Source organism: Sinocyclocheilus anshuiensis, unplaced genomic scaffold, assembly GCF_001515605.1.
Source record: "Sinocyclocheilus anshuiensis isolate Anshui unplaced genomic scaffold, SAMN03320099.WGS_v1.1 scaffold201, whole genome shotgun sequence".
In the NCBI taxonomy this organism is placed as follows: Eukaryota; Metazoa; Chordata; class Actinopteri; order Cypriniformes; family Cyprinidae; genus Sinocyclocheilus; species Sinocyclocheilus anshuiensis.
Window position 1 is genome coordinate 862,684 of NW_015537959.1, and position 22,709 is coordinate 885,392.

Sequence of the window (22,709 nt, forward strand, 5' to 3'; positions counted from 1 at the left end):
AAGCACAGCTGTCCTCAAGGTCGTATGCCTTATCTGCTGCTGGTGTCATTCCCAGCCTTCCTATCATAATTCATAAATGGAAGATTAGCTAAATCTGCTGAACTCCACGGAAGAGATCAGAGGTAATTTATTTTATGATATCCATTTCCTATTCTTTTGAGGATCTGCTCTCCTTCACCTCTGACCTTTCAAATAAACCACAGTGGTACTGTAGGCAAAGACACAACTGAAACGTAACGCAACAAAAATAAAATAGTTATGAAATTCAGTTATGATTGAAATCGGGTCTGTTAGAATATGATCTGTCCAGTGACAGACATGTATGGCTCAACCATGCTCAGATTCAAAGAAAACTGCGCGTTAAAATTTATTTCAAAACAAAAATGATAACAATACCCTTCAATTGATGTAATTACTGTGTTTTGCCTTCAGAGTGCAGTATTGGAGGCTATAGAAAAATCACAGTGTAAATAAACTAAATAGAACTGCTTTACTTCCATTTTCTCTCTTTATCAAATTATTCATTACAAAAAAAAAAAAAAAAAAATAATCCTAGGCACTTTAATTCAATGTGTGTACAATTTATTTTATATTCATAAAACCTGCTATTTCAGTTTGTTCATGGGCTCTCGATCACAAAAAAAGTACACACACATTAAAACAAAGGCTTGGAAAAATGTCCAATTCATGTGTGATTTACAAATATCTCCTGAGTACATGAGTTGGATGCTTGTTATGTAGCAAAATCCACTTCCTGACAGCTTTCCTAATGACTTGTGATTGCAAATGGCTTCCTCTAGAGGGAGGATCTAGCATACTCACTGCTTCAGAAGTGCTTTCTTAGCACAATATTTGATCAAACACACTATATTACTGGAAAATAATGCCTTATTTCAAGAATACCATCATAGAAATATAAGAAAGACATTTGTGGACAACATTACCAGCATATCATGTAAGTAAATATAAGGATGTATTGATTGAGACTACAGTATGTAAAATACATCAGTCTATAAAGGACAAAGCAACTGCCACCACATGGGCTACTGACACACAACACAACCTCTTCACACAGCGTTAACAGAGAGTGTCTGCACTGAAACATAAATCAGGCCGACATGAATGAATTAAATTGAGAAAGGGATGTTTTGTGAGTAAATGGAACAAAAAGCATCTAAAATATTGTATAGATCGTGGGTGCTGGAAAACATTTCGGATAAATCATGATACAGTATGCCACATGGTCATGTTACTAGTTGTCAATGAGAAATTGAGACAGAAAACAAAATGTTTTTTGTTTGCAATTAACGAATAAACAGTGACATTAGCATATATATATGTGTTCACCAAGGCTGCATTTATTTGATTAAAAATACAACAAAAACAGTAATATTGTGAAATATTTTACAATTTCAGTTTTCTATTCTATTGTTTCTTCTATTATATTTTAAAATGGAATTTATTCCTGCAATGCAGGTCACATGATCCTACAGAAATGATTCTAAATCTCAACAAACATTTCTTATTATCATCAATGTTGAAAACAATTGCTGCTTTTTTATTTTGTGTTCTACCTTTCTTCAGGATTCTATTCTGAAAGAAAGTTCAAAAGAACAGGATTTGTTGGAAATAGAAATCTTTTGTAAGATTATAAATGTCTTTATCACTTTTGATCAATTGAATGCAACCTTGTTGAATAAAAGTATACATTTCTTTCAAAAAATACTTTTAAATGGATTATATAATGCCATGATGACGTCTTAAAAGAATAGTTCACCTAAAAATAAAAAAAATCGGTCATCTTTTACACATTTACATCATGACTTTCTTCTGTGGAATTAAAAAAGGACGATTTTTTTTTATTCTATACAAAAAAAAGAAAACGTGAGAACACCATGGCAGCACTGAAAATGTGCTTTTCTTGAAATCAGCTCTAATATAGAGCACTATTCACAGTACAATCAAGCCTTATCAATGACAATGAACATACTAGGTTTGAATACTAAGGTAGATTTAGTCAGTCACTCAATAACACTTTCTGAGTATGCTACTAAAGTAAGTGCATATACTGTATAATATGTAATCTGTGCTAATGACTATATTATTATTGCATAAGGTTTACACATATATATATATATATATATTAAAGTGCTTTAGTGTTACAGTGAATGCTAGGTTGTTCTATACAAAAGGACAGGTCTAAATTAAATAAAAGTTATTTTTGGTAAATAGATACGGAATGTTAAAAACATGCATGCACACTTGTACAATTTAGGAGTTAAACTCTTCCCTTGACGTTTGAGTGTTAAATCCTTCTGTTTTCAACAAAAGAAGATCCGTGCTGTTTTTCTCAGCAGTATTCCCATGGTGGTCACAAAAACAGATAGCCACGAAAAAAAAAAAATGCCGCTGGCCAGATTGCTATAAAAAGCATCATTTGGAACGTCAGTTCTTCCTTAGAGCTTCGTGTTGATGTGTATTCGCTCTGATACCTCAAACTGCAATGGTGGGAACGCAGAGTCCCACACTTTCGGCTGCTTTACGCATCTCATCTGCATATTCACGACGGCCCTGAGCCTCCGCTCTACCCACGTCAGGTCTGCTGCACCAGCCTGCGGTAGTGGGGCATGACTTTACTCTCCGGTAGGTAAAGTGCCATTTCTAGAGCCACCAAGATGGTGAACTCGAAAACAATCAGCTCCCGACGACTAATCCGGAACCTCTCCTCCAATTTCTGGGGACAAAGAAAAACAAATAGATATACATTAGATATAGATAGATATACAAACACTGACAACTTTGACAGGGTGAGTGTATTTTGGCCTGACACTTTTACTTAATCAACATATGAAAATTTTAACACACCAACCAATTAATTGTCTTGGCCAATATAGCATTTCATCTCTATTTGTTTTGCTCTATTAAATGCTTGTACAAGTCCATTCAAAAGTTTGAGGTCAGTAGGAAATGTTACTTTTATCCAGCAAGGAGGCAGTAAATTGATAAAAAAAAATGCTGTTCTTTTGAACTTTATATTCATCAAAGAATCCAGTTTTTTATTTTAATCACAGTTTCCACTAAAATATGAAGTAGCACAACAGTTTTCAACAATGATAATTAGAATGTTTCTTGAGCATCAAATCAGTATATTAGAATGATTTCTGAAGGATCATGTGACTCTGAAGACTGGAGTAATGATGCTGCAAATTCAGTTTTGCCATCACAGGAATAAATTACATTTTAAAATATATTCAAATACAAAAGTTGTTTTAAACTGTAAAAATAATTCACAATATTACTAATGTTTCTCATTAAATAAACGCAGCCTTGGTGAGCAGAAGAGACTAATCTTCCCAACTCCAAACTTTTGAACTGTAGTGTATGTGTGTTGACTAGAATGTGTGCCAGAGCATCACTCACATCAATCAGTTGTTTGACCTCTTGTTTCTTCAAGTCGCTGCTGATCTTGGCGGCGAGTAGGAGGCACGCAGCCGCCACCAGCTTCCTGTTCTGCTTGTTGAGACGCCCCTGTAGGACCAGCTTCTCGAAGTACACAAATGCCATCGCTATGGTGACCGGCTGCAAAGAAGACTCCTCTCCCACTGAGCGGATTTCTCTCTTCAAACTGATGAAGAGAGGGAAGGACAGAGATGTTGGGAGACATAAAGAGAACAGATGACAATGACGACAAAAGACCATAGTCATATTCGTGCACAAATGTAACTTAAGTACTTTAAAATGTAACTGTACTTTATTCAGTTAGTTTTCATAAGGTTTTAAGCTGTCTTTTGAAAAAGTTTGGTTTAAACCGGTTATTGCATACATAATAACAATATCACCATATTCTGATTAACATAGGAATATTCCTTTGCATGTAAACAGTTACGGAAATAAAATAACATTTAAAATGTCAGTGTACCTTCTGATTTTGCTCAGTGTGAGTTTGATGTGGGGGAATTTTTCCTTAAAGGTCTCATTCATGTCCTTCTTCAGATCTGACGGTTTGACGTACTCTATTACTGTTGTCTGTAAGAGAACCACAGCGAGAGAAAGAGTGACAGTAAAAACAGAGAATTTACATTAGTAAGACAATCAGCTTTGAAAAATCTTTTTTTTACAGTCCACCGCAAGTGTATAAGCAGTATTATCCAGTGTCAGTAATGACGTCAGCTGGATAAGTTATGTTTATCCATGTCTATAGGTCAGACCACCCTGCTTTCAGCAGGGGCTTAATCACACAGATAGCCATTCATCCCCACATATGTGTCTGATGGGTAAATTAATGTCCAAAAACAAGAAACAAGACCAAACTGGGCTGCATTAAACATCCCAAAACACAAACATACATCTGTGAATAGCTAAATGGCTGAGCAGCTGTGTTATGTGGTATGATTTAAAGAAACCTTTTAAAAACAAGTCAGGTCATATTCAACAAAGAAAAGAAATATATAACAGTGGTTGTAATGTAATTAATATCATAAGTGATATATAATATTTGACAATACCTGGATCTACAAAAATGCACTTAATGTCCAGAGCTTTTTACTGTAATGAGAATTTGGGGACAAAATGGTCTAAATTGTACCTATAAATTTATGAAACTATTTAAATGAAATTAAAATATTCTTTCTTTCTTTTTTTGACATTGGGGTGAAAAGGTAAAAAAAATGAATATATGTGTATGATATATATATACATATATATATCCATATTTATACAGTGGTCTGTCTGAATACTCGATTCTGATTGGCTGTCAGGTATGCAATAAAACCGTTAAATGCACAGGTAGTTCCAAGTCAGTTTAATCACCGTTCTATATTAACGCACACACACACACACACACACACACACACACACACACACACACACACACACACACACACACACACACACACACACACACACACACACACACACACACACACACACACACACACAGAGAGAGAGAGAGATTGGAGATCACGCTACACACAGAAACATTCAGCAGCAAAGAAACTTGTCAGCGCTGCCCTGTGACTTTTGTTAATAAAATAGCTTCGATACGGAGTCGCTACATTATATTTCTCAGCAATAAGGAGGTAAAATCACTGTATTTGAATTAACTAAACTCACAGCTTCATTGTTTGTAGAGAGAGATGCACAGACAGAATTCACACATGTAACTTTTATCCCTCCCCCTCTCTCTCTCTCTCTCTCCCTCAATAATTAATTTAAATACTATAATTCATTCAAATAAATGTGATCTTACTGCACCACTTTATCTCTGTGTCTGATTTGAAGCAGGCAGAATGCTAGTTCTAACGTGCCGTAACTGACGAAAATAACCAATATTGCGCTGCAAACATCATTAACAGCTTTAACTTGTCAATGCTGGCAAATGACCATGGTATAAGCGGAATAATGCACAGCTAGCCTTCTCTCACCATGTATGAGGCAAAGATGAGCACTCTTTTGTGTTTTCCACATGGCCACCGTGGGTCACTGAGCACATTAGGGTCATAGTCAGGGTCTTCAAGGCCTGAAAAAAGAAAACACACAGAAGGACATAGCTGTCAAGTGAGCCAATCAAACTACAGATAACACAACTGAAAGTAGCATGTACAAGCGTGGTTTTGAGATGATGGTGAAAGCATCTTTCTGCACTGACTAGGCATAGCTGTATTACAAAAATGAGACGTCTGTCACCTGCCAGGGTGAGTAAATATTGATACTTTTTATTTTTGGCTTAACGTTTCCTTTAAGGCGACACACGTAAAAATAGCAATTAGTACTGAGTATGTACAATCAGCGATACACTCTGACACATGCGTTGCTAATGCAGGCTTACTAAATAAGGTACAAGAATACAGAGAGCTGAGTTGATGACTCACACACACTCAAGTATTAGAATACAGGAATAGCAGCATCAGTAATTATGACACACACACACACACACACACACACATCTGTGCCTGAAATACTGTGATAATAACCATGTCTACCAAGTTGATTGAAATGTCCCTACCCACTCTGTGAATAATACAGCATTAAAATCTTTATTATGCTCCCATCAGTTACTACACACTTACTTGTATGAGTGTGTGTTTGTTTTCTGAGGGTGTATGTGTTACATGCTTGTGTGATTTAATTTCACCATTTAGACATGAATGAAAGAGAATTTCAGTGTCTCCACAGTCCGGAATTATCGTTAAAATGCTTTTAGGCGTTACAACACACATACACTTCTAAAGTTTAACAAAGTCAAAAAAGGTCACATGCAAAGGAATCTGTTATAGAAAAGAGTTACAGATGTTGTCAGATTTCAGTGTGGCTGAGATTTAAGTGGTTACAGAACTGAACAGAGTAAGTATGTGTGTGTCATTGGTTTGCTACGTGCATGTGTGTGTGTACATATATATATATATATAAAACATACACAATTTATATATTTATATATAAAACACACACAATTTTAGTTTTTTGATGTATGAATAAAACTTGGCTAAACCTTTATTATAGCGCACATGCCATCCCATAATCACAATAAACTTTGTTACTTTTGATATGAAAGAAATTCTGAGATTTCAAATCCTGTCAATTTTATTACAAAATTCAAAATAAACTTTATAAATGAATTAAATTATTAAATTTCAACAATGAATTGGAGTGTAAGCATAATTACATAATTAAAAAGTTGATATAAAAACTGCCCTGTGTGCTTGTTAATTTTTGGACTTGGACTTTTGGACTAACAGGATTATCTGTATAGTTCAAAGCTTTAGTTGAAAGATTTTTTTCCTTAAGAAAAACTGACAAGTACTGTACCTGATACATATACATATGAACTGATGTCGAATTGAATTAAATTGAGAATCTAATTAAGAGCTTGTGAATTGGAATCAAATTGAATCACGAAATCTAATCTTAAAATTCAATTGCCAAAACGTAATTTTTGGTTTAGTTTTTTTCCACTAACTTAAATATTCTATCTGAAAACTTAAATATTAGTTTTGGCATTTCGGCCAAAAATTACTTTTTCAGTTCTTCAAAGAAGTCTCTTCTGCTCACCAAGGCTGCATTTATTTGATCAGAAATACAGTAAAAACAGCAATATTGCAAATTTGTATTGCAATTTAAAATAACTATTTTCTATTGTAGTAGATTTTCAAATGTAATTTCTTCCTGTGATGCAAAACTGAATTTTCAGCATCATTACTCCAGTCTTCAGTGTCACATGATTCTTCAGAAATCATTCTAATATGCAGATTTGCTGCTCAAGAAACATTTCTTATTATTATCAATGCTGAAAACAGTTGTGCCGTTTCATATTTTTTCAGGATTCTTTTACGAATAGAAGGAAAATAACAATATTTTTTTTGAAACAGAAATCTTTGGTACCATTTTACATGTCTTTCCTGTAACATCTGATCAATGTAAAGCATCCTTGCTCAAAAACAAACTTTTGAATGGTAGTGTATATATTTTCACTATTAAAAAGTAAAAACATATCTAAATTGGTCAAGTAATACCAAATAAGACCAAGAAGTTTCTGTAATGAGTAGCGTTAGGGTAAGTCTGCAAACATTAAGCTTATTTGAGGACAATATATGTCTACGGGAGGTCCTCAAAAGTCTAGGTGTACTAGTTTGTGTGTGTGTGTGTCTGTGTGTGTGTGTGTGACATACCCAGGTCCAGGCCGACGGTGCTGTTAAGGCGAGAGGGAGGATAACTGCAAGGGATGCTGTTTCTGGAATAGGGCATGGGTAGAGCAAGATCCACTGAGGGCTTGTGGCAGTCCAGAGCGTTAGTGGGGTACAGAAACTGAGCGTACGACACCGTCTGCACAACAAATAAGATCATAACAAGCCGTCTGTCAGCCTGAGACATCCTAACAGCACTTTTAACCTTCTGGGTGCATCAAATGAAGAGATATAAAGCTGTCATTGCGGAGCAGGTCGAGTGGTACGCTGAGCACAATGTGACATTGTGACATTTCCTGACTGACTGACTGACTGACAGGTGCAGGGATAGAATGACAAGCTCTTACCCTGCCGTACATGCCCAGCTCCACCCCCTCCAGCCCGGGAAGCATTTCTAGGGTGGTGGATATTCCTCCAGATGAGTGCCTCCGCCGCTGAGCATCCAGACGAGGATCACTGACAGAAAGACAGATTGACAGATGCTTGTTTTCATTTATTAAATACAAAATTGAGAACAAGGATGCTCAAACTTATTTGTCAGCCGATTCCCAACCTAAAAAAGTACTTAAAGTACACCCTGCGATTTTATGTTCATATATCAATAATTCAAAGGGATAGTCAACTCAAAATTTCTGTCATCATTTACTCATGCTGTTCCAAACCCATAACACTTTGGTTAATCTTGTAAATATAAATCAAGATATTTTGAAAGAAACCTGAGGTTTCTGTCCCTCTATTGAAAGACCAGGTACCACAACTAAGAAGATCCAAAAATGTCATAAAAATTAATCCAAATCATTAATTTGAGTTTCGAAGATTAACCAAAGTCTTATGGGTTTGGAATAGTGTGCGATATATATTGTCTACGATAATGTCGTAATTGTTGTTTAAATGATATGCAATTTGACATTATCAAGTATATCACAAATATGCATGCATACACTGTGAAATGTAGGTTAGACTACTGCGCGTATGCATTTAGAGTTCACACTTTCACTGCGTGATTTAGTCTATTAAAATACATTCAGAATTCCCCCTAAATTTAAGATAAAGGGGCAAATACAATATGCCCCCGTATTACTTTTATATGTCTTTTATATTTATATCATCTGATATAGTTAATATCACACGAAGAGTACAGTTTTTTTCTCCAAATATCAGCACGATTGCAAATGTGATATTGATTTTATAAAACAGTCCAATGAACAATAAGTTAAATAGGAAAATAGTTTCAAACTGAATCAATCAGCCGTTTGAATGAATCCGTTGAATGAATGACTCAATGACTCACTCATGCAGCAATTTGCCGCCACCTACCGGCGATTTTAGGTTTATAGTTAAAGTATATTTTCCCTTTCGTTTCAAATACGAGTATTGAACTTTTTTTTTTTTTTTTTTTTTAAACATTATCCAAATAATGTTTGTGCAACGTCTACATTTGCAAGCACAAATTTTGTTAATAACAGCCCTATAGTGTCTTACTTTTTGAATTTATTGATTAAATTTAAGAGTTTGACACAAAAGTTGATACATACACTTAATTAGGATTTTTATATATATATATATATATATAAAAATCTGCCTTATAAAATGCCCATGGAAAAGTGAATTTCTGTTACTCCTGCAAACTAACCACTGCACAGAATATGAAGAATATCAAAAGCTTTGGGAGTCAGCTGTCCATGGCAGTCCTAAACCTGCCAAAGTACCAGCACAGTAACATGCTCAGCAAAATATCGGCTATTATTGTTATCGACAAAATATTGAGATATAATTTTTTGTCATTATCGCTCTCTGATGTCGGATAATGGTCACATGACATGCACTTTTAAAAATAAAATGTTTTAACTTTTGTTAGAAAAGTTCTTTATTTTGATCGCTTTCATTTTAAAATGATTTAATTTGACATTTTTATCATTTAATTAATTATCAACTCAGTCACAAACCCCAGTTTGGGAAACCCTGATTAAGAGCAAATCTTACACAATTTCCAGGCTAGTTAAGCTTAACTGAGGTCATTTGCAGAAGCCTTAAAGGTAAATGTATGACTGTTTTTAGTGCAAGAAAGCTGAATTAAAATTATAATTGACCTTCAGAGATAAACAAGTGCTGCAAAGTGTTTGCATATGAAAAGCGTATGAAATTGGAGGTTTGTGGCTTTAAGTCCATGTCTAACAGCTCTGAGATCATCTATGTGTTTGATATCATTTATTAAAATCATTTATTTTAGTTGATATGTGAATTTAAAATGTCCCTTTCTAGACTGTCTTTCCCCTTAATACCACCTACTTCTGACTAACTGCGACATACAATAAAATCTGTTGGATATTTAAAAATAAAAGCCCCTAAGATGAGCCTTGCAGTATTTCCCAAACCTAAACAAGATGAAAAGACATGTTAGCTCATTAAATTTAATGTTGTTTGGTTGAAAGAGCAGCAGACAGATTTTTACTGACTCTTTATTGAAAACATGAAGCCTTAGAAAAGTTCAAACACAGAGCCAATTCAACACTCAATTATCAACACACACAAGTCTAACTCACCTAATACAGACAGCTTCAAATTCAACCTGATGTCCCAATTATTTGCTTTTCCTTCCAGATTGAAGTAGCTGAGCATGTTGTGTACAGCGCTGCTCTTTAAGCACTGACTGAACACACACACACACACACACACACATGTATTCACTCCCTCTAGCATTCCTTATCTACAGTCTTATACCGCTTGCATAACATGGCTGTTTAATTTCTTCTCTCTTTCAAAAAATGTAACTTAAAAGACAAAGTTTCCCATGGTCCAATTCCTTATTTCATCATTTTATGGAACAATAATGTAGAGGGTGGGAAAGGAGAGGAGGTTGTTGGCCGTGTCATGCCAGGCTCAGCTCAGGGATGTGGGAAAAATTCCTTCCTGCCCCATTTGCCTTGAACCTCTCCCTGGATATGAATCCCCTGAGAGCAGAGGAACCAAACTGACCTTATATTCAACTTAACATATCTCCTTGTGTATATGTGTCTATTTGAGATTTAGGAAAACGGCTAGGAATGGGAATCTCAATTTTAATTCTGATTCCAATTTTTCGACTGAACAATTCTCCAACCTTAATGATTCCATCGAGTCTCCTACTATATTAGTATATTTTTGTATAGTATTATTTGAACCCAGTCACACCTAGGTGAATAACTGTTGCTAACTATTCAAGAAATATACAAATGTAAGGAAAGACTTAAAGTTACTTTTTGGTAACTTATTAAGTGTACGCAAATGTTTAAAGTTGTGATAAAATGGATCTAATTTTAGATCTTTTCTTCCGTATTGTGACATACATCCGAGTAAAACAGATAAAAAAAAAATAAATAAAATTAGGCCATGTAAAAAATCAGAATCAGAATGAGCTTTAAAATAAATAAATAAATAAATAAATAAATAAATAAATATAGCAAACTTTTACTTTGGATTCAACGAATCACGATGAATCGATTTGACAGCACTAACACACATACATACATACACACATACATATTGTATAAAATAAAAAAAACTTACAAAGCCAAAGGTGCCGTGATTCTAGGTGGCCCTTAAAAGAGTATATATATATATATATATATATATATCTCAAACAGGCACAAATGAATCTGGGTAAATCTGTATTGAAAAACAGTAAACTTTAATTTCATGCCAACTTTAACTATACTACATATATATGAATAAACAGTCTTTTACAGTCAATCTACAGCCATTACTGTACATAATACAAACAGTTCTCTGTTCATTTTGAGTTGGCAAAAGTAATATTGAATGTTTCAGTGAGTTAGTCAAGAACTGTTACAACCGGTTCATTAAGTGAGTGAGTCATTAGATTAGCCCTGATTAGCCTGACTGAACACTCATTAGTTTTTAGAGTCTTTTTGGCTGATTCATTAAATAAACTGTTTGAATCAAACTACACTCAAGGCTCAGACTGGCTGAGGGGCGCACCAGAATCCTTCCCATGACCAGTCAACTTGAGAGAGACAGCTTCGTAAAAGACATCAGAAATCATTAGGACAGCTAATTGCAAGATTCAATGCCTTGTTTATACTTTTGCATTAAGCATGACTGAGTGAATCTACCCAACTTAGCATCACCCTATACTGTATCACCAAATCTGACCTTTGATTTAAATAAGCAGATTTTCGTGTTTGTTTCATGAGTACCTGATGTGAAAGCTCTCTCCATACGGCAGCACAGAGAAGGCGGCACACAAAGACCTTTTGGCGCAGATAAGCACGATCCTGCAGTGGTGAACACAAACTAGTCAACATTACACACACAGGTCAACTCAACACTTCATAACATAAATGACACACTAATATTTCAGTACATTCAGAGAACAAACACAACACCTGTGACACCAGAGGCAGCCTTCAAAATACACTACTGCCTCATCAGCACACACACAGAGCTAAAACAGCCTCAGTGTACACTTCTCTCTCACTTCTTCACACAAACACACAGGAAGTGGGGTGGTGTCTGTGTCAGCTATGGTTATGTGACTGCATTTTAACCATAGAAATGTGAAAGGGTGGTAAAATGGCAGTTAACATGAAACTGAGGGTCTGCCGCAGCAGCCTAGAGGATTTTTCTGACGCTTTTTTTCGTCAAAGGTCACATGACAGTGGAGAAATGTCTCCAGAAATAACATTAAGTGTGAGTCAAGGCAATTAATTGAATCATTTTCTAGAGATTTCTGGGATGGATTTCCATTTATATCTCAGATATCAATTTTGGAATTAATGGATTTCAACAAGAGTAATTTTAAATTCACAAATGAAATGTCTCCATTAAGAAAACCAACATACAAGCAAACAGTGGATTCAGCTTTTCAGATTGTTTATTACATTTTAAACAGGTTTTATTGAAGAATGCTAAATTGAACCCAAAAACAGGATATGGGTCTGTTTAGACCCATATCAATTTATTTAAATTGCATTATAAACAGGATATTATGGTGAATTCTGGAACAGTGGCCCATTGTTTCTTATAGGGAACAGTTATTAGTCTACAGCTGGCCTTTTTTTTTTTTTTTTACACTGAGTATCTGTGTTTATTCCATAAATAAGCCACTGGACATCAGGCTTATCGGTTTTATTCACCCGCCCCCAGTCCTGTCTGTGACCCTGTTAATGTGAGTAGGTATGTGCGTATTTGTGTGTGAAAACCCAAAGCCTGGGAACACAAGCGGAAAATATGGACCGCTGTCTATTTGGGGCAGTTTATAATGGGGTTTAGTAAACATAGTCGTCGTTCCTCAGATGGAATGAGGCCAGATCTCACAGAGAACAACCACTTCCTTAAGAGAACAACACAAATCCCATCCAGCCATTCCTTATGTTGAGTGGGCTATGCCAAAACTCACCATAATATTGAATTATACTTTTATTTAAAGTCAAATAAATGAAATTCATATTTTGTAACTTAAGTATTCATATACTATTTTGGGGTTCAATATAGTTAGCATTCTTCAGTAAAACTTGTGCAAAGTTTTTTAAACCAATTTGCATCAAAATATGCTACTAAAATGGTTAAGCTCAGACGAAAATGCATCAAAGGCGCAGTAAAAACAGTAATACTGTGAAATATGATTTGAAATATGAAACTGTATTGTATTTTAAAATATTCACAAAGCTGAATTTTCAGCATCAGTACTCCAGTCTTCAGTGTCACATGATCCTTCGTAAATCATTGTTATATGCCAATTTTCTATTTAAAACAGTTGTGCTGCTTAATATTTTTTGTGGAAACTGTGGTACATTTTTTGATACAACATTCCATGATGAATAGAAAGTTCAAAAGAACAGCATTCATTTGAAAAAGAAATCATATGTAATATTTTGTACCATATGTCTTCACTGTCACTTTTGGTCAATTTAATGCATCCTTTAATGAATCCTTGCTTTATTTTGTTGATAATCTTACTCCCAAACTTTTGAACAGTAGTGTATAACTGTGTATATGGAGTGTATATGGAACGACTTTCTGGTTTCTGGTGTTTAGGAAAAATATCTATCCTTCTTTTTCATAGTACATCAAACTTTTGTATTGCACAAAATAAACAAATAAATACAATCTCAAAGACATGGCCCCTTTAACAAACTAGTTCTGATAACAGGAAATGTGTCTTCAGTACTGTACACAGTACTTGTGTACAAACCGTCAGAGATATAATATCCTCACATGAATCATACAAAAGCACTGCATAAAGTAACTGTAACGCATCAGTGCCAAACTGTTTTGAAGCAAAGAGAGGGGAAAACATGACTAGCGTTGGGAAAAGACAGACAGACCGATAGACACAAACACATGTACACGTATACGCACACACACACACACACCACACACCACACACACACACACACACACACATCTGTTTGAGCGTGGACGAGGAGAGCCAGATGGGTTCCGACTCCTGAGGACAAATACAGATGGACAGAACATGGGTAAAACATGACATACATTTGAACATATTTCAGAAAATCATTTAGTCTTTCATATTTGGTTTCCACTCATCATTCTTACACACACCTTTGACTGATGATTATCCAGAACCTTTATAATAGATGCTGCTGTGGCTACATCATTCAGAACTATGCAAAACAGCCCAATTGTCTACAAGCATTTAAACCAAACTCAACGACTAATGGAAAGAACCAAACCAAAACACAAAACTCAGCACACACAGGTTTTACACTGCTTGGAACTGTTCTATATAAAGTCATCTGTTATTATACACCAGTTTGTTCCCATTCAGCCAAGCACTGTTTTAGCATTTAAAGGCTATTTAAATGTGGCTGAAGTGTGTGAGTCAATTGATTGGCTGTTTCCCTTCCTCAAAGGAATGTGTCATTATGGCTAATGAAACTGGCCATGACCTGCTCAGCATGGCACCTTCATTACGGCTCATTGCTCATCGACATGAAACTACCTTCACATTTTACTTAGATGGGACAGGAGACGGAGCAAGTTATTACATTTTAATAAAAGACAGACAATTTCCTTTGGAATAATCTGCATTGATGAATCATTCACAATAAAATATTGTTGAATCATTCAATGTGGGAAAAAAAGAGGGGAAGAGGTAATCAGAAAGTACCACGCTGCCCACGAGGCAATCGGCCCTAAAATGCTCAATATTGATTTCATATTGACTTCAAAACTATAGAAAATGTATTATGTGATGACATTTATCTTCCTATTTTTTTTTTACCATACCATACCACACCATACCATTCATTAAGCAGAGACAGTATAAATGGTGCAACCTATTAGGAGCATGGTCTACAAACTGCTATGTTATTTTTTTCTTTTTTAAATAGAACTCAAATGAATCACACATAGGAATGTACAAGAGTGCCAAGAGCTCTGCAATTCCTTGGAAAATATGGATTATGGAGCATTAAACTAGGAGATGAAGTTTTAAATACCAAATACCAAGTGCCTGAGCAGACAGCCGGTCAAATCTCACTTGATTTCTGCTGCATTTCATCTTGTCCCGGTTAATAATGTGCAAACCAATAGTTTCATAATTGAAAAGTTTTGGGTTTTTAGAATGACACCAGACCAACTAGTCGGTCTTAAGGAAGCCCAAACATGATGACGTGGTTCAGACATGTGATTCTGAAAATTCATCAAAATACCCTGCAGAAAAGTCAGTCTGTTGGGTTACGTGTCTTACCATAGCTACAGTTACGTAACTTTCAGTCTATGTCTCATCTGTATGTGTTCTCAACCCCTCTATCCCTACATGAGCATCACACATTTCAGCCACATGCTTTGGGCACAAAACCAGGCCACATTTACCTTCTGTTTGATTTGAAAACTATTACACAACCCTAGCGTGCCGAACAAACACAAACAGCTTCCCCTATTCACACCCTCCATCTGCTCTGCCATTTGTGTGGTGATACACCCTCCCTACTGTTATCATAACCCGCACCCGTGTACAGGCGAGTAAGAAGAAGAGAGCAAAGAAAAGCTGAAGACTGACAGAAAACAAATGACTTAAAACCCCTTTCTTTATCTCCAGAATGAAAAACGTGATGAATTCCCATGGAATCTCATACAGCAGGCTGGCAAAGATAAACAGACAGTTAAGAAAGAATGTACAATCCTAGAGAAATAACTCAAGTTAAGAGGCAGAGGGAATGTTAACCCTCTATATACTGTACCACTGCTCTTCTCTCTTCATATCCCATGTGTGCTATATTTCTCATAATTTTATGTCCAGCAGATCCCTGCCCCTCATTCAGGGGATCAATAGCCGTTCCTGGCAAACTGCATGCAGTTAGGCCACAGTCACGTCACAAAGCTTTGAATAAATACCCCGGCGTAATCCTTCCTGGACTGGACATGCACAGAATTAAAGTGCTGAGAGAACATATGGCCTGATTCCATGCTTCCAATGTTCCAATAGCACACAGGGATGAAAGGCTAGGCTAGAATACCAGCACTGGTGCAAAAAGTGCCGAGGCAGAGGCTGAAGAGGAAGTGCCTCAGAGGAATGAGTGGGTGAAATGTCAGGCCTCAATCAGTGGGCTGGTGTGCTGGAGGTGCTACATGGGTTACAAGTTACAACAATTTACAAGTGAGATCTTTGCCTTGGAGTTTGGCAGCATTATCTAAAACAGTATAATATTGTAAAATACATAAATATATGACATCAATGTATACTTCCAGTCAAAAGTTTTCAGCACATATTTTACTAAAGAATGCCAATTACTGAACCCCAAAATAGGATACGAACCCTTTTATTTACAAAATGTGAATGTCGTATCTGACTTAGATTTCATAACATAAAAATAGGATATTGTGGGGAGTTTTTGGCACAACATGCTCAACATAATGAATGATTGGATGGGATTTATGTTGTCCTCTTACAAGGATAGTTCACCCTAAAATGAAAATTTGCTGTTAATTTATTCACCCTCAAGCTATCCAAGATGATTTTTACAGGTAATAATGCTGTAAATAATGTTTGGTTTCTTGCACGTTGATCGTTTTGCTTCATGAGACCTCAACATGACATCAGGAGCCACGGGTATTAATTTTGCGTTCCTGGATATGCTTTTTATATTCTCAAATATAGGCAGACACTGACTTGCGGTTCATGAATCACCAAGGACTAAAGTTTCAGCTAAAAATCTCCTTTACTGATTTACTGAAGAAAAAAAAGTCACCTACATCTTGGATGGCCTGAGGGTGAGTAAATTAACTGCAAATTTTCATTTTTGGGTGAACTATCCCTTAAATAAATAGTTGTTCTCCACGAGATCGGTCATATTCCAGCTAAAAGCTTAAAAATTGTACTAACCCCAAACTTTTGAACAGTAGTGTAAATAATTTGTTATTTGTCTTTGTTAATAGGACAATTTTGTTAACAATTATCTGTAAAAAATAATCACAAATAAACACAATGGTATATCATTCACCCTCATTCATATAGAGAATAACATTTGTTTTCAACAGCAAGGAGAGTGTCAGGTGAGCCTTCCTGTTGACATGAGAGATGGTTTCTATATAAAATCTTACACCGTCAGCAGATCTCGTCATACCTAGCATATCTAAAACAGTAAAGGTGGAGGACAGCCAAATGACACTAATAGCACCCTTCACGCTGAAGTAACTCAGCTTCAAATTCGGATTATGCCACAGGTGCTATTGACATAAGTGCCTGAGCCAAACCCAAGGTTAGTCCCTTCCCTAACACGGATACACCCATGACCAGTCCAGTTATTAACTCATGTAAAAAAGTACTTCCCCTAAACAAGAAAAAGCAACAGTTTTCATTGTCAATTTTAGTGTTAGTTGAATCAATGTGCTTCGGTTTCACTTTATTTTCACTTTACATAATTTTAAATATATTTGGCCACTAGTGTGTTGTGACATCAGAGATGCAGCTTTTCGTCCTATTCTTACCATGTGCAGAACAAGAGCGACTGAAGTCATTGTCACAGACTTAATGCTTCAACTAGTTGCAGAACTAACTGACTAGTCTGTGCCACTCTTAATGTGAAGCAAGTTGTCATACATAACAATTGACTATATGCACGGTTACTTCCTGGTTTTAGATAAGCTAGCTCAGTCATTTCTGCTCAAATGTCAAAAACAGCTGTGCTATAAGGGGAGCACATAAACGTTCTCTACATAATCCATTCACAATTTGAAGAAAACGTTTTATTTTTCTAAGAGGACCTAACGTCCATGTATTCAGTTTCAGGAATGACAAATGCGAGTGCAAAAAATGAAGCGAGTAAATTGTGCCGCGAGTCATTGCTATGATTGACAGTGATAAAGCAACGGACGGAACAAAACATCTGATGAGGCGATGTCAAAAACAGAGCTGTGCATTAAGTGATTCAGACTAAATTCTAATGTAGTAACAAAACTACAGCAGCAAGTCTGTTGGCTGAATGTATTTATCAGCTTTTAGCTATCAGTTTAAGATAAAACTTAAAAATGTGGGTTTTATATTAAATCTAAAAATATTTAAAAATATTGAATACATTATTATTTAATTGTTACACCATTAATAATTATTTAATTTGTAGTTAACTAGTTAAGTATTTAAAGGGGTCCTATTACGCTCTTTTACAAAGTCTTGATTTTGTTTTGGGGGTGTACTAGAACAGACTCTCATACTAGGTTGTTCGAAAAACACATTATTTTTCACATATTTGACATTATTACGACACCTCTCTCCCCAGTCTGGCATGAACGGCTCGAATAGTTCCTGTATCAAATGAAGGCCCGCCTTCTGAAATACGAAATGTGCTGTGATTGGTTAGCTGGGCCAGTGTGTGTTGTGATTGGCAGCACTCGACGCCTGGTTGGAAAATGTCATGCCCCTTACCATCGCCGCCTGTGAGCTTCAGTGTAAATATGGCGTCAAAATCAAATCAATTTGAGCGCGATTTAAACCCAGATGACTGTAACCACTCTAAGTTCGTCTGCCTTGGGAAAGCTAGCGTGTCTCCGACATAGTGATAACACTAGTTGCCTTCTCTAGTGCAGCTCAACCTGGTCTCCTCCCACTCGTCTGTATTTGTGATATCACAAATCCCGGAAAATATGCGTTGTAGTCCAAACGAGTCGTTCGTTGTAGTTTTTGAAAAATGATTTCTGTTAAATAAAAGAATTGGACTTTGAGCTTTGTAACTTCGCAGATCTTTTTTTTATACTCAAACAGCAACATTACAGACTAACTAAAGTTGAAAAAGTAAATAATTTCCCTTCTAGGCTGTTGGTGTCTGGGCTTAATTATTTTTATTATTTTTTTAATGACATGAGACTTCGTGACTTCCTGCACTTGCTATACTTTATACTTCAGTACAGTAAAAATCCTAAAATTTGTTATAATAGTCATGTTATAATAAATTCAAAAGCAAGACGTCGAAAAAAAAAAAACTAGGGAGTTGAAGTGGCAACTGCTGTGATCCTCTTCTGCCATCTACTGGTTATAATGCTAATTTCATGTCAATTTCATCTGAAGAAGTCTTTGTTTTCCACCAGGAGACATTTTTGGCACATTTATCATGTCATCTTTATGAATGAAAAGTGAATCTTTAAAGTGAATTTCACTGCACAGCTGTAGCATTGAGAAATAATAAAGGCTTTAAAATATTAAGTGTTTTAAAAACTGAAGGTATTGATTATTAAGAATACCATTACGAAGTCGTTTACGAGATAGCATCTCTAGCTAGCTAACGTTAGCCTAAAGTTACGATAGTGTTTAGTTGTAAGCATAAAATATTGTTAAATAACATGAAACTGTATGTTAATGCCGCTATCATTATTTACGGTTTTGCAATTATTTAGTTTCTCAGTTTCTGACAAGAACGAGGCAGGAGAGGTTTCTGTGAGGGTCTCAAGAGTCTCTACCACAACATCAAATGACGCTTCACCGGAAGTTTACAAGCTGGCTTATCTTTACGTGGAAGTTCTAAAGAAAGCTCTGAGCAAATGGTCAATTCTTCAAAATTAGCATTCAACCCTTATGCAAGTAAGCAGCAAGAAATTGTTCACCCAAAAATGAAAATTCTGTCATCATTTATTCACTCTCATGTTGATCCAACTTTCGTTCATTTTCTAAACACAAAATAAAATATTCTTAATGAAACCTGAGAGATTTCTGTCCCTCCACTGAAAGTTCACATAATCAAAATGTTGACACTTCAAAAAGTTCATAAAGAAGACATCATAAAATTAATTCATATGAATTAGGGCAGTTCCAAGCAATCCAAGTCTTCTATAGACACTTGACAGATTTAGGTTTTTATTCACATACCAACATTAATCAACACACATAGGCTACATAAAGCAAATCAAACTTAGTAAACAGAAGCTCAACATTTTTTGCTTGATGCATGTTTGCAATGTTTTTATGAACGTCTCGAAACATCTACGTTTTGTTGGAATGAACTGAATAGAAGGACAGAAATCTCATATGGGATTGGAACAACATGAGGATGAGTGAATGATGACAGAATTTAAATTTTTGGGTGAACTAACCTTTTTCAAACATGATTTCTTCATTAGAAAAAGCATGTCTAGTAGAGCTTGATGTGAGAACATTTTAAATGAAGAGACAGTAAGATTCACCATTTATAAAGTTACCACAGGGAATCATGTTGAAATGATTCAAAGGCAAACTCAAAAAAAAAAAAAAAAAAAAACACCAAAAATGAACTATTGATTACAAACCAGCTCTGTTTTGAGCAACTATGTAAACAGTTTAAAGCCTCAAAGCATTCTGACAATGCATGAGGCTGAGAATTTGGCAAGCGTGGTCAACAAGCTCCTACTTGTTGGACTATTCAAACTATCTTTATTTTAAATCTTACATCTCTCAGTGACCATTATAAGAACGGTTATTCAAGTTCTCTACACTCCACAAAGACAACTCACTCTGAGAGGTTGTTTTAAAGCACGGAAAGGTCCATTTAAATGCATGTTGGATGCATTTACTGGAACTATTTTAAAACGATGCAACATCTGAATCAAGCAAGTTCATGTAGCCCTGATTTATTCTCCAGTGCAGAGACGGTTCATTCCCTCAGGCCTGCAGAGACCCTCTGAAGGGCTGAGAATATGACAGAATGTCTTAAGCTTTAATCTCTGCAGGTACTGTGTGCACAAATCAGCGTACAGTGCTGGAAGAGCACCACCACCCTTATATGCAGCACGGACTGACCTCAAAGCTCCAACCGATAAAGCAAAGCAAATGTCTGCCATGACTGTCAGTCTGGTTTGAATCTACATGTCACAACCGCACCCTTTTTAAAGTAAAAGGGGGACGAGGGTTTGGGGGGGAGGTGCAATCAAAAGAACAAAGACCTCCTATTGCTCAACGAACTGTTGAGATTAAGAGCTAAACATAAATGTCATTCTCTCACTGTGTGTATGACAAGCCTTTTCACTTCCTCATGTGAAGCGATAAACCAACCAAAGCTGAAAACTTCTTGCACAAATGGCCATTTTAGGCAACATTTATTTGGCTGTGAAGTAATCTGGATTCCAGAAAGGGGTTTGCTCAGTCTGTGGTCAATGAGAGAACTAGTTAGAATGAAAACAGTCTTTTTCGCATATTTTGCATCTCTGGAACAACATTTAAAAGTCAAGCAGATAAAATCTGTGGCGGTGGCTTGTCATTTCACCCTCGTTTTATATCTGTAGATCAGTGAAACTTGAAAATTCATGAATATATATATATATATATATATATATATATATAAAAAAAACTTTTAAAATAATGGTAATAAAGTGACATTTGGAAAGAATTTTGGAAGCAAACCGGAAAAAGGTGTGTTTCAAACCAGTTAACTAGAGATCATGTAACCCCAGAAGGTTCATTCACTGTAAATAGGGGTGTATATTTAAAACACAAACAAATTAGACTCCGATGGGACAGATATAGTAAATGACTCAAAATCACATAAAGAAACATTATACTAAATGTAAAGTGTGATGATGTAATATGTGAAAATTTCTTTGCATCACAAGAATGAGTGTTGCAAAGTAAGCTGTGAAATGGTTGGTAAAGAAAGAAAAAAAAAACATACCATTTGAGCACAGTAGATAAAAGAGACCTGATTATTCAGCTGTCAAAGGCTGACAGTAGCACTTAAACATGTCTATGGGCATCTTTACAGAGCAGAATTAAGTCAACTTTTGTGCAGTGTAAAAGCCATATTACCTTTTCTGACATCCCTCATGCCCAATAAATGAATTTCAGCATTAGAGCCACCTTAATTTTCCTTTTCACATATTTTACAATTAAGGATTTATATTATTTAATTTGCTTTTTATAAAAATTATGTGCAATGTCTGAAATCTGATATGCAGAACAGATTTTTTTTATACTTTGACAAAATATTTTAGTTAATTTCTGGACCAGCTAACAAAATATTAATTTTGAATAGTCTCAAATTAATATTAATAATTGATCGAAAACACCACAGGTCAAGCATTAACCAGTTTAAGCATAGGTTTTTAGATAAAAGTCAAATAAAAACATCAAAATATAACGTTCATTTATCACCTCAGTACCTTGCCACCATGCCAGTGCACATGACATGTGATGCCCAAATATGCTGTCTAGGTAGGCAGCTCACTAGATTTTGACACACGGCCAAGTGGACTGTCTTTCTCAGAAGTCCATCAGAATGCATTACCCGTCCTATCTCGAGCGCACTGCCTCTAAAGTGACCCCCCCACCCCCAGAACATCTCGGTACTCTCGGCGTTACTGAACCCAGAATCCGACGGTAGAACCAGGATGGGCGGGACGTTGAGCAGCCCGAGTCTGGGGACAGGGAGGCTGGAAAAGGTCCCATCGCTACTCGCCGCAGCGGACAGTTCGCTCACAGTCGCGCCGATGTCAGACCACTGAAACTCGGCATCACTTGGGCCCGCTGCGCTCACATTGTTCCGCACAGGCCGACCGTCCAATGATATATTAGTGAGAAACAAAAGCGCAGCTTTTCTCCTCCGCGAA

The 22,709-nt window shown here is 36.0% G+C and overlaps 1 protein-coding gene across 1 annotated transcript; it reads right to left on the reverse strand.

Moving 5' to 3' along the window:
• Positions 1-2,146: 2,146 nt before the first annotated feature.
• Positions 2,147-22,705, reverse strand: LOC107666605 (CDK5 and ABL1 enzyme substrate 2-like; the record flags this gene model as incomplete). The annotated part of the gene is made up of 8 exons (XM_016458015.1): positions 2,147-2,734; positions 3,421-3,625; positions 3,920-4,026; positions 5,424-5,518; positions 7,665-7,818; positions 8,027-8,135; positions 11,876-11,953; positions 22,431-22,705. Coding segments are annotated over 8 exons (1,164 nt in total), but the record flags the coding sequence as incomplete, so codon positions are not given.
• Positions 22,706-22,709: the final 4 nt, after the last annotated feature.